The sequence below is a fragment of the Pagrus pagrus genome (genome assembly GCF_965226575.1).
Source record: "Pagrus pagrus genome assembly, chromosome: 17".
NCBI lineage: Eukaryota > Metazoa > Chordata > Actinopteri > Spariformes > Sparidae > Pagrus > Pagrus pagrus.
In genome coordinates this window covers 20397413-20410681 of record NC_140201.1, presented here as the reverse complement: position 1 = coordinate 20410681, position 13269 = coordinate 20397413, and the positions used below count along the sequence as shown (strand labels likewise).

The 13269-nt window shown below is 38.9% G+C and overlaps 1 protein-coding gene across 2 annotated transcripts; it reads right to left on the bottom strand.

Annotated features, from left to right (window-relative positions):
- Positions 1-6688: 6688 nt before the first annotated feature.
- LOC311272525 (uncharacterized protein) lies at positions 6689-12404 on the bottom strand. Of its 2 annotated transcripts, none has more exons than XM_084378988.1 (8): positions 12286-12404; positions 11520-11577; positions 9387-9437; positions 9199-9227; positions 7990-8045; positions 7512-7891; positions 7296-7413; positions 6689-7133 (listed from the first exon to the last, which is right to left on the bottom strand). In XM_084378988.1, the coding sequence occupies exons 2-8, from the start codon at positions 11520-11522 to the stop codon at positions 7003-7005; spliced, it is 768 nt and encodes a 255-aa protein (XP_084235114.1). In that variant the 5' UTR covers positions 11523-11577; positions 12286-12404; the 3' UTR covers positions 6689-7002. The 2 variants fall into 2 exon arrangements, with proteins under 2 accessions (XP_084235114.1, XP_084235115.1); XM_084378989.1 differs by lacking the exon at positions 12286-12404 and adding an exon at positions 12055-12094.
- Between the last annotated feature and the right edge of the window lie 865 nt (positions 12405-13269).

The following is a 13269-nucleotide window of genomic DNA, read 5'->3' as shown; positions in this document are numbered from 1 at the left end:
TACTGTGTCCAGAAGACCCTCATCTGTCTGTGCACCGTCAGTGTTCTCTTAACATGCTGTTATCAGATAGAAATTTGTATTTTACAACATAAAAAATAGACATGTGACGTAAGAGCATGCAAAAAGTGTCAGTTGAGTGGGTTCTGTGGTTATTGCATATTTATTGACAGCCCAGCATTATTCCTCTCTTCAAATTTAATGAATTCAATAACATCCTTCTGGCTGTCAGTTGACTGTTACTTAAATACCTCATCTCATTTCACAAACATAAAGCAAGACTCAGTAAATGATATCTCATTAGTGGGAATAACAGCAGCTTGACAACATTTGTCATTACTACAGGTTGTACTTGTGACTGGACAACAGAATGAAAATGAAATAATAAACAGGAAGGCAAGGAAGACATACTTTGATGGAACCATCAGACTTCCAAAGCGGGTCAGGTGTCGGGCATTTAGTCTCAGAAGAGGAACACCAGTGGCTCCTTGCAGATCATGTGGGAATTTGTTCGGTTTGACAACAAATGTAGAACAGGTGTGGGCCTATGGCCACTGTGCTGAAGCTGAAAGTGTGAGCAACCTACTTAAAATTGATGAAGAAGTGAGAGAGCAGGTAGAACAGCCATCTGAGACATGCACAGATGCAAACAGACAGAGAGCTATAAGGTGTGTCCTCACAGAGCTTAGGCGTTGTCTGCGCGAGGTGGGATTTCAGTGGAATAATCATTTCTACAACCCACAAGTTTGATTCTAAAGCGCAGAAACGATTGCATATTAAAACTTTCTAGGTACATTTCTTATGGTCCCTATTTATAAAGTGATCTCTTTTGATAAGATTCTTTATCAGCAAAAACTTCCAGAATGTATTTCACTGTAAGCCTCTTGGCACTGAAAATGTTTCTTTTTAGGGGCATTTCAGAGCTGTCAATATATCATATATGTAATCATCACATATTGTTGATTCATGGCAAAAATTGGGAGATTGACAAGTGTTTGAATGAAGCATGCAGAAGATGCAAAAGTAGATGTATTGATTTTTATTTCTATCAATATATTCATGTTTTTCACAATAAAATGATGGTGATGGAAACTCAGGTTCTTAATGTGTTTGGATTTTATCTCCTGCAACTACAGAAGCCATCCACCCAACATATGGTATAAGAGCTCCAACTCTAAGACTATAGAGGTGGAGATGGAGCAGCTATAGAGAGGGACATCGGGGTAATTACAAGGTTGGGACCAAATGTAAAGTATTCGAAGAACTTAATACAACCCATCATCTCATCTCCAATCCATTAGAACTGTGCCTGTCAATCATGCTTAAGGCCTTTGACACATTAATCAGAATCATATTTTAAAAAAGGAGGTGGAAGTAAGCCACATTGTTCTTTCCTTTGCAAAGTTTGATCAGGGTATTTCTTGAAAAACAATCTACAGCTAAAAAGTTCTCATCAAAGACGTCAAGTAGCAACGCCACTTTGTCACGCCTCTGGTCATCTGATACAGACACACAAGCTACCCTTTAGTAGCCTTTATGACACGTGGTTAATCTGAAATTTTAAAGTTTGTTCAGGTTTATGCACTGAACTGACTTGGTAAACTTTGGGAAAACATTGTTGATGTTTGGTTTCACACAGAACATGAGCCACAGTCTCCTTTGTGAGGGTCCTTTCCCAACACTCAACCCTGACCTCTGCCCCTCTTGGACTTTGTTGCTCTATTGCCGTGGACAATATGAGTTACCGTATTCATTTTTATGAGATAAATGTTTCTTTGGTTTGCTTCTGTGTACCCCCACATCACGTTTTTTTCTTATACCAATGCTTTATTTAGTAAATCATTAATCTTAATAAATTATTTCCACCTTAACTTCAAACTTCAAACTTCCTTTGTTGTGTCAACCTTAAGCCTTTTCATGACATCAGGGTTGAGTTTGTTGTGACTGCTTTCACAAGGAAGAAACTGTGTGCTGTTTGATGAGGTGTAGCTGAATCATACAGACTTACTTACTTGTCATTTACACAAGAGAACAAAAAATCTGTAGCCTTTGTACCCATGTATAGAGGCTGAGTTCTCAGCAGTGGCCTGGATTCTCTCTCTCTCTCTCTCTCTCTCTCTCTCTCTCTCTTACCACCTTAACCAAATTTATTCAAACGTAAACTCTCCAAGCCTGACCTTTCCAAAGAACTGAAACTATCTGTCAAGAGTAAGTCAATCAGTAGTATGACTTTGCATGAGAGCAAAATCACATTAAACACTGAGGCAGAGTAAAAAAATATATATACATACAAATACAAAGCATCAATAAAATAGGTGTGTGTTACCAAGATGAGTGTTGACTGACAGCTCTGGGGTAAGATGCTGTTGTTCATGGTGGTGTTGGACTATTGCAGTTTAATGAAATAATTGAAGCAGAAAACTATGTCTATTGCCAGTTTAAGTGAGGTGATGGTGATATGGATAAGTTTGGGACCAAATATGACAGGTTCAGAGACAGAAACTTGAATTGTTTGAATTATGTTTAAGCTACCATGACCTCTAGAATGAAGCTTTTCATTTCATTCATTGACCTCCAAAATAAAACAGGAAACCACAGAACACAAACTGGGATCATAACACATACACAACAGGAAGTTCAGAGTTTGTTCTCAGATTAAAGTTGTCAGGCATTTTGAGCATACACTCACTGAGAAATTCAATTTTCTCTGGAAACATTTTCTTGGCCATGGCGACTTGATAATTGAGTCTTATTTTTATTTATTTTTTTTAACAGAACAACAGTATATTGAAATTATTTGACATGCTTATCTTCCCCTGGGAAAAAAAGTTTTTAATTTAATACACGCAGCTTAAAATTCTAAAATGAACATATTTTATAAACAATTTGCTCAACATTGTTGCTTGCATCATTCATCAAATCATCAATAATCAGGAAATTGTTTTATACACATGGTAGCAGAGAATCATCACATGGAGACAAAGTAAAACCTTCAACAAATGTTATATTTGTCTTTTAATGTGTTTTTGTGTTACAAATAAAAACATCTGAAAATAATAGACAGCAGCATAGCAGTTACACAATAGCCCCCCAAAATAGAGACACCTTTTGTAGCGGAAATACCACAGAAGCGTGTTTATGTCTTTATGTCTGTCTGTAGACAGATTTTGTCAGTGTGATAATATCACAACCGTGCAAGATACAATCACAAAAATGTACTGATGTGTAGTTGAGACAAAAGTTTGAAGATGGGTTAGGCAATTGAGTAGGCTGGAATGGGAGTAGATGTGCATAGCAGCTGGTGTGATCTTATCACTAGATGGTTTCTAGTTCTGATTTTAAACAGATCTTCATACAGTGCCTGCCAGCATGAGTAGATGTATACAATTTTTAAAATATGTTTTGAAATCAGTCTTTCAGAATTTTCAGTTAAAAGTTTTATAAAATAAGTCTTTCTGCTGTCTGGTCGACCTGATATAAGTCTGAAGTTGAAGCATGCAGTCAAACTCATGCCAAACAGTGGTGTTATCAAAGAGATCAAATTCCTTACATTTCCTAAATGCTTCGTTCATACGTACGTCATTCATCCTAAATGTGCGCACCTCATTCTTTGAAATGTACCATCATGCACTGTACCACTACATTTTTCCCTTTTTTTTCTTTTCTGACATGTTGTTGTTCTTGTCCACAGTCTTGACCACTGCCATAGTCTTTGCAATGTTAAATGCAACAACACAACATAAGTTTTTTGGGGTGATAAGCATATTGACTACTTATTTGTTTCTGTTAAAGCAAAATACTGATCTATAAATACACTGACAATCTGTTCTGTATATGCATTTTAAATCTTGTTGCTTGTGACACTTCTGGCAGGCACATGTTGCAAAATAATTGCGTATAGGCCTGAGTTGTGCAGCCCTTGGAAGAATATTCACACATGAAAGGGGTTGCCCATGTGTCTAAAATAACTTGAAATGAAAAACAAAAAAATTAACTCTTACATATTCTGTTCAACCTTTGGTACATCTGGCAATGTAGACTGGATTTGATGGTTGTGTTCTGTAGTCTCGTTTTCAGACATGTCTGGCCACATATTACTGACTAAACACAGGGAGCAGCACAAATTATTGTGATTGGTGGGGTATCGAGACATGAAGGAGATTGCTGTTGTCAGGGTTCGACAATCGTTGAAGCTCTGTCTTGACCTTCAGGAGCTTTATAAATAACATCTGTTCAGACACAAAGACATCTGAAGCATTGTGATCAACATTCTGATCAACATTCTGACCAAGTTTCAGATTACATTAAGGATATCATCTGGAATGTGTTTTTAATCGATGGTTCACAAGCAAGGACAACACCATCAATGAGATGTACATGATAGTTTATTGAGGTGGAATATGAGTAAGATGTTGAAGAAGGCAATTGAGTATGAAATATACAAGTACATGAGTCGAGGCTGCGCCAGTTAGAACCTGCCTACGTTGGGAAAGAAACTAGGATCGGGTAGCCACTTTACCAGATTATGTGATGACCAAGGGGTTGGAAGGAGAAGCATTTTGAGATTTTCTGAATTGCATATGATGTGTGAGCGACTGGTATAAGCTTAGGTGCATGTCTGGTAAGTACTTTATGGGAATTGGATTGTCAGTTTGGTTGGTATTGCGTTGATCGTGTATGTAGACCAGGCAGTCTTCTGAGATGACATGGAGGGATGGAGATGAGGATTGAATTTAGCAGATGGTGTGGTGAACTCTGAGCACCGAAGGAAACCAAAGAAGGCCAATGGGAATGTTGATTCCGGAGTATGAGCTAGATGGTGAGGTAGGAGTCTAAAACGTAGGGCATTGAAGCGGCGGGATGATTCACAAAGTGAATGGGAATACATTTTCTTAACCATTTGTGTCCCCAGCAGGAGAGCAGTAATTACAATAGGGGTCGATTTTGAAAACTGACGCAGATGGTTGAAGAGGTTTTTGAAAGAACTCAAGAACTCGGGTGCCCATATGGCTCAGAACCACCACTGGCTAAAGAAACCCCAAAACTGGCAGAAAGGGCCACATCAGTGAAGAGCTGAATGTTGCATGGGCTAGACAATTGTTCTGCATAGAGGAAGGTGATGCCATTCCAGTTTGCCATTAGGTGTTTCCAGGGGCACATTTTAGCTTTGGATGAGCTGTCGAGGGCGACTGTATTGGAAGTGATGGTATGCGGATCCAGTGACAGCAGGCAAGGAAAGTCTGACTAACCTTGAGGAATTATGTGTATGGCAAAGTTAAGATGGCCTAGAAGGAAGAGCAGTTGTTGTTTGTGCAGCAGGTAGGTAAGGAGAAGTTGTTAATGGGAAGATTTATGTGATCAAATGTCCCACTCAAAGCAGTGATGGTGCAATTGTAGTTGAGGCACCCTAAGTGGGTGTCCTAAATTGTTGAAGCTGTGCTGCTGCATTGGAGGTGAACTGAATGTGATAGAAACCAGTGCCTCTAAAACAGAAGACCAGTTCAAGGACCAGAGTCAGGTAATCAGCACACTCCTGTCCACGAGCTGGATAAGCTGGGCAGAAAATATCTCTATATACGGAGAAACCTCTAGGACTGTGAGCCCTTAGAACGAGTTAGGACTTTAGCATGCATGAGCATGCCTTCGTGGCTTTCAATCAGTCTTGGTTGAGAAGTTTGGTCGAGGGAAGGAAGGAGTATTTCAGTTAGGTCGATGTATTTACTGGTGAGGATTTGACGCAAAAGTATGCAGAGACGGGAGAGGGTTAAGGAGGAAGTTGCTAGATGGAGGGATCTCTGAAGTTGAGGAAAACCGAATGTTTCTTGTCGGTGGGATAGGTGCGTAGGGAGGAATTGTAGATGGTGCAGCAAGGATGGCTGGTAAGTTGCGGAGGGAAACTTGGGAGATGGGCAGCCATGAGCTGCTAGGTGCGAGTGCCAACCCAGTTTTAGTAAGAAGGGCAGGTCACCCCTCCTTAATAGATGGATTCAGTTCTACAGCATTGTAAATGAGATGATAACTTGGGTTTATTTCAATTTTCTGTCTTGGAAAAATCCAAATTTGGTCCCATAATCATAATTAAAAAAAATATTCATAATAACAGTTATACTGTATTATCAAGAAGCTTATTGTAGAAGGTAAACAGTTGTATGTTCTCAAGCTTCTTCTATTTGAGGTATTGATTTGTAATGTCACTAGCTACAGTGTTTGGTGGCAAAGAATCACCTCTTTTGGGATTAACTCACCATCATTGTATTGTGAGTAACATAATCAATAATCAACTTTTGCATTTTCTGCATGTTTCCCTTAAACAGTTGACACACTTGTCTACAATTTTTTTGCCATAAACACATTTGTATATGGAGCGTCACCTCCTTTGAAGTGCAGCACCTTTGTGTCCAGGACAGGCTAAACGCCACATCCCGAGGTCCATGTCCATTTCCTTAGAGTAATTCATAAGTCATGTAACCACAAACAGACATTTGTAGACCATTTTGTATTTGTGTACACACAATGGAATTAGAGGATACATTGTATTTGGGAACAAACATGCTGTTCAAAGTAATCTATGTAACACGTTGATTTAATTTGGCTTGATCCCCTGTGTTGTGAAAGAACAAAAACAATCAGATTAAGTTTTAATTAAGTTTAAAGTTTAACAAAAAAATGCGACAAAAGGAATGTGGGAGTGAGTTCTTTTTTTAATTAAATTAATTATTTTCCAGTTACAAGCTGACTCTGAAATTAGAATCAGTAATCGGCAACTTAATTCATCCAAGGAGAGAAAATTGGTCACATTAAAGTTTCTTCATACAAGATCATAAATGTAATAAAATATAATGTATTTTTTTTGTATACATGTATACATACAGCATAAACAATATAGTCTTATATAAAATAAATAAAAATAGAATTAAAAGAATATAATAAAAAAATATGTGCTTTTTAATGTTTATAATAATATATAGAGAAAATAAGAAATAGGAATATGTTACATTATGTACATCATGTGAAAGTTCCTGTTTCCGTTGGAGAATGACAGGGCGCCCCAAATCTTGCTGGTGAATTTATGCACTCCCCCTTATGTCCTGGAGTCACGCTCCATCCAGAGTGGGAGTGTTGACCTCTTGCAGAGTCTTTATTCAGACAAAGAAATACAAAAAACAAATTAATGTATCAGATTAGATGTTTATTACAAGTTCTGCCTATTATCATGCTTTAGCTCATAGATATGTCAAAGAAGGCCTGCTGAAGTATGACCTTAATCTTTACCTTGCAGCAAATATAAAAATACCCACCAATGAAATGTAGATTCTCCAGGAATTTGGATTTGTGTGCCATCACCAGGTCATGATGCTCTGTATCCAGCCTCTTCCCCACAGGACTGTTCCTTACTTTATCCCACTCCTTCTCGGTCTACATACAACACACAGTATAAAAACACAAAATGTTGTTAGTGCCCACAGACGATCAACCGTCTAAGTCCTGCTTTTGCCTAGCAAATGATTTCTCACCATATCCTTGAAGGCCTCCCCTTTGTAATAGCTCTTGGATGCTGGATACTCTATTCCCTTGTCACACAGCTGCTTCAGGCTCGACGCCACCACATGCAGCTCCTCTCCATCGTAGGCATAGATCTTTCTGTCCTCACAGGTCATTAGAACGAGCTGGTCACACGGGCATGAGGTCCCCTCCACTACACCTACAACCTGCATGCTTACTACTTCAGGAAGGTAGAATTTTCCCCACCCATTCACCACTTTATCTTTGTTTTTGTAAATGGTGTCATCAAGGCCTGCTAACTTCAATGTGGCACCAGCTGGATTCTTTAAGGGGGAAGTCTCGCCTTTGAATTTGGACACAAGGTCTGACACTGATGTAAGGTAATCTGGACCTGCAACACATTTCATGCGAGAGGAGTTTAATAAACCATAAAAATACTTAACAGAGCAAGGTTTTATGATGTGTGAGGAAGAGATGTGTGCAGTCTACCTGTCTTTCCGTTGCACTGCAGGAAGAGATATATAACAAACTGCTGGCCTGGCAATCTAAATGGTAGAAAAGAAAACAACGTTGGAGCCTTTAATTACACAAGCAGACTAATATTTCTCTGCACAAATAAAGTCTGAAATTCAATCAATGTGCTCCAGTCCTCTGTTTGTCCCCTTGTTAGTTGGCCGTTCTCAAGCTGAGAAGCACCTGATTCAACTGCATATTTCTGGAAGATGTCTGGAAACAAAGTGTAAACCAACATGACGACACCCATTAGTTTGTGGGCTACCATTTTGTAGCCTCAAGTGTGGCATCATTGCCATCACCATTTTTTGGAGCCAGAGGTGAATGTGGTATGCTTTGTGTTATACTTCTTATGTTTCCTTGCATCCCCCCTCGTTCCTTGACCCTGAAATTGTTCCCCCTCTGCCATCTAGGACGATCTTCCAATCCCTTAAATGCACCTCAAGGAGAGAAGAGGCTTTTTTGAACCATCAGCCATCTGGGACCTAATCGCTGTCTTTTTCACTGCCTCGTTTTTCTTATACTGGCCCTTTATCCAGCCCCTCAGCTCATCCTCTCTCTGAAACAAGACATTTTAGCTCCTGTGTCTGGATCATATTTCATGGAGAAAATAACTTGTGGTTTACAGAGTTTCCTGTTGAACAGTAGCTCTACTTGTTGCTTAGCTAGTTAGCTCAGTCAGCCGTGCGGCTAGTGGTCCTGTCAGCTGACCCTGCTCAGGACTGGGAGCTCAGAGCACCAAGGGAGTATTTGGTGATAACACCAACACAGGAGCGTTTCAGAAGGTTTTCAGGCCTGAGGTGGGAGGACCCAGGGGTGAATTTCACACTAACCAAGCTTACAAGCTAATGGCATCAAATGTTACAATCAGCAGCAGTTAGCTGTTTGAGAGCAGAGCTCTGGTCAGAGCTGCTGTAAATTGCCTTGGTAAGAATAGACAGTGTGAGCAGGTGGCTGGGCGTCTTCCTGTACTTCATAGGTGTGCTGTGCCTGCAGCAGAGGACCAGTTAATGAGCTGATGCAGCCTGAAACCTGAACCTTTTCATTATACGGATTACATTTACATACATTTTGCTTATTATAAGATCACCCATCATTGTAAAATTATATATGATAGAAAATAAGGGAGATAATAGTAAGTCCCCTTAAAAACCTCCCTGAACAGAACAGAAAACAGGTTCTTACATCACTGGCCCATCAGACATTCTGGCTCTCTGTCATCAGAAAACAAAATGTGTATTGTTAGCATATAGCACATATAGCTCCTTATAGGTCAAATATAGGGATGTTTATAGGATGTCACACCCAGTTATATTATTCAGTATTTAGCTCACAGCACTGAAAATAATTGAAAATAAACAGGAGTTGCTTACTTTTCTGTCGCTTGGACCTCCATCCATTTTAGGTGTAGACTTGTAGCAAGCCTTTAAATTAAACAGATCAACAGAGACATTTTTAATTTAAAAAATGGGAGACAGAAAACCTGTCGACTTTGAAGGCAACAGATGAAGTCAGATGAGTACACCAAACAACAAAATGTACAATTTAAAGGGGCAAATTCAAAGGCATAATTTTATTATATTTACAACATTAATGAGGTATTAATACAAACCCAACAATATTTATTTTTTCCATAACTGAATAAACAAGCTGTTCTCAGAGGAAAATAAGGTCCCCAGAACACTGTTCTGTTCACAGCTAGAGAGGTGGCAGGGTCCGCCACATACAAAGTAAAACTGTATGAAATTGTTCTTTAAGGTCAGTTTGTTTATTCAGTCATGAAAACAAAGTTTATTTATTTAGTTTGATTAGTAGCAACAAAAAAATTAATCAGTGAAGATCTTTCTCTTCTGATTAAAAACTTTCCCAAGGGAGGTCGCGTGATGCAGCGCAGGGGACAATTGAGCTTTACTGGACACTTCTGAATGGTTGGTGTGACCTATACTTATGGATATAACTCCACTTATTTTCATTTTATTACAATGGCAGACAGTATTTTAGATGCAGGAGCTGACAGCAAAGATATTGTAATTTAACTAGAGCCATCTTATTTTCACATAACATTGTCTGTATTTGGCCACTGTTCTTACCTGTAAAGAGCTCTGATTTTGCTTCTTTCTAATTCTACGTTGAATTGCTGCGAAAGAGTTATACAATGACTGCTTCTAGGATTAATATTAGGTTACCAAATCATGCTGTGAGCCACCTCTTACAGAAAGGGAGAAGGGTAATCCCTGAACTGGGTGTCTGTCGGTGTGGCTATCGGGCAGTGTTAGATCTACACTTGGGGACATCAAACACGCAATTCTAGATTAGCGAGATAGCATTTATACAAGAAAGCCACCTTACCAAATCTGAACATCAAAAATTAAAAAGGGAATGGGTAGGGCAATTATATATATTATTAAATATTTCTTAGAGTGTCTGAATGCTCTGGAAATATATTGATAGGAGGAGATTTTAACTTTGGCCTTGACCCAGTTTTGGACAGATCCTCAGACACTGTTGTGACAAGAACCAGAGCAGCCAGATCCACATTGGCTTTTATGAAAGATCTTAACCTTTGAGACACCTCCAACCTACAACTAGAGACTACTTGGTCTATTCATGTCCCCATAATTCTCATACGAGGATAGATTTTTTCCTTATATCTAACCAACTAGCCCAAGTTCTGGAGAGTGACTATCTACCTAGGATCATTTTGGATCACTCCCCACTGACATTTTCAATGTTAATACCAGAGAAAGTGCAGGGACCATATAGATGGCAGCTGAACCTAACTCTGCTCAAAAGACAGACTTCTGTCAGTTTGTGAGACCAAATCAGGATCTTTTGTGAAACAAACTGTGCCTCTTCCACCAATAGCTTTATACTGTAGGACACAATGAAAGCCTACTTAAGACGACAGATAATTTCTTACACCAGTGGCTTGAAGAAAAGACACATGGCTGAAATTAGTGAACTGGAAAAGGAAATTTCACACTTACAGAAAGAAAATCAAATCACACGCTCCAGAGAGACATATCGAACATTAGTAAAAAAACAAAGCTGAAATATTATCTGTTAAACACTTACAGAATAGAAAGAAATCCTTAAAACCAAACAGAGATACTATGAATTTGGGGAAGAGGCACAGAAAGTCCTGGCTTGGCAGTTGAAGACAGAGGAGACACCGAGAACCATTAATTCTATAGAAACTGAAAATTTGACTACTACGAGAAACCCAAGAATCAATGTCTTCACAAACAGCATATAAATTGTATAAATCTTAATCTCTTTTACATAAGACTGTAAAAGAGTCTATAATCACATATTTCTGTCATTTGAAAACAATATCAAGTAAGATATATAAACAGGCACAAAAAACAGTATCAGCCTCGTTTTCCTTTATCACCATTAATGTTTGAACAGAGACAGATACTTAAATTGCAAATATATAAATGAAAATTTGGAGAAAATGCTAAATCTTTAAAGCTTATTAAACAAACGTAAACAAGAGTAGTTACCATAGCTGAAGATTAGGATTCAGCCTTGGTTGTCTTCAAAGTTGTGATCAGCTGTCACCTGTTGGAAACAGGTGATGCACCTATAAAAGGTGAGGTCACAACCAGCCCCACCCACAAAACCATTCATAGCATATTTGCTGATATGTAAATGGAGGTTTTGTCTGGAAGAGTATTAGGGCCAGCGATGAGGGGAACAAATGAGAGGAGGAAGGGTTTTTTTTGTTATGCACGTCAAGAACAAAGTTGAAATACAATTTCGTGAATTTTGATTTCTTTGTTACTAAAGCCGATTCTGAAGTACAGTTTCAGCAGTTCATCTACACAAGGCCTTTTGTTGAGGCAGTCATATGTGCTGTTTGATGTAGTCTCAAAAGGTCGACTTTAATCTTGAAATGTCAACTTTATTCTCATCTCGACATTTCGACTTTTTTCTTGAAGTGCATAATGACAATAAAAAAAACTTCCTCGTGACATTTTGTCTCACCCCTGGCCCCAGTACTCTTCCGTAGTTTTGTTTGTTGTTTTAATGAATTACATCAAAATTATCGCAGCCGAGTAGTTCTTCCGCCTTCTGTGTACTTTACGTCAAGTCAGAGTGTGGGAGCGACACGGACGACAAAAAGGTGTTGCATGTCATAGCTCTCTGTCACTCTACGTGGACAGTAACTACCGGTTACTACCTAAAATAGGCTGAAGTATTACAGCTTACATGTGAGACAAAACTTGAGACACAATAGGCTACATGACTTTGATATAAGCTACTTACCATCAACCCAATGTTTACTTTCGTCAGCCATGTTTCAGCGTCATATGACGTCCGCTCGGCAACTCGTGTGCCAAAATTTCCCCAGGCTGTCCGAGCTGCTGCTCCGACTTGAGGCGGACACTCAGGTGAATTTTCCTAATCGGAAATTTTTCGATTTTTTTCGACAGCACATGATCGCAACGCAAATGAATACCTCAGTGTTTTACTGGCTCAAACGAGACCACCCCAAACTGCTTGTACTGTGTCCATTTTTTATATGGACCTTTGTCTCCCTCTAGCGGTAGAACTCATCGTTAAGTAATGTGTTTTTTCTTTTTCTTCTTAATCTGAAATCAGTGGTCTTTCTCTTGAATGTATGGTTTATACTTATGTTAGGCCTAAACAACCATTTAAATGTAGGCTGTTCTTTTTTAAATCGCTATATTAAGGACAATGGCAAATACATACAAATAACTAAAAACATAAACAATTCATGTCCCAGGGTTAGAGTCAAATCCAAGAAGTCCAACAAAGCCCTGAATTCAAAAGTCAAAATCATAACACCAACTTCGATGCTGGTGCAGCTTTAGGTCACCCTCTGATCCTTACAAGAGGGCACTGTAGTCCATTGTGGTTTGAGCTCTTATCATTCAGTAGGCTATTTATTGAAAGAGGGAATAAGGTTAGCTGACATGACCCAGGCTGTGGATGTGTCTGAAATCACTACCTACCCAATAGGTAAGTGGACTATATAGTGAGTTTGCCATTTTGTAGTGCTGTCCGAATATATAGTGAGATTTATCATATCCTATATAGTTGCCTCAAAGTTTCCCACAATGCATTGTAAAAAGTAGTGTACAACCGATGGTCACTAACCAAGAATTATATACCATCATCAAATCAAATCAAATCAAATTTTATTTATATAGCCCAAAATCACAATCACATTGCCTCAATGGGCTTTACAGTCTGTACAGTGAGCGACATCCTCTGTCCCTCGATTCG

Excerpts from the sequence above, each read along its gene's own strand:
- LOC311272525 (XM_084378988.1), bottom strand. Across the intron at positions 9,228-9,386 it reads GAGGTCCAAGCGACAGAAAA|AGAGCCAGAATGTCTGATGG; the intron begins GTAAGCAACTCC and ends TTCTGATGACAG. Across the intron at positions 7,134-7,295 it reads GGAGAATCTACATTTCATTG|ACTCTGCAAGAGGTCAACAC; the intron begins GTGGGTATTTTT and ends GTCTGAATAAAG.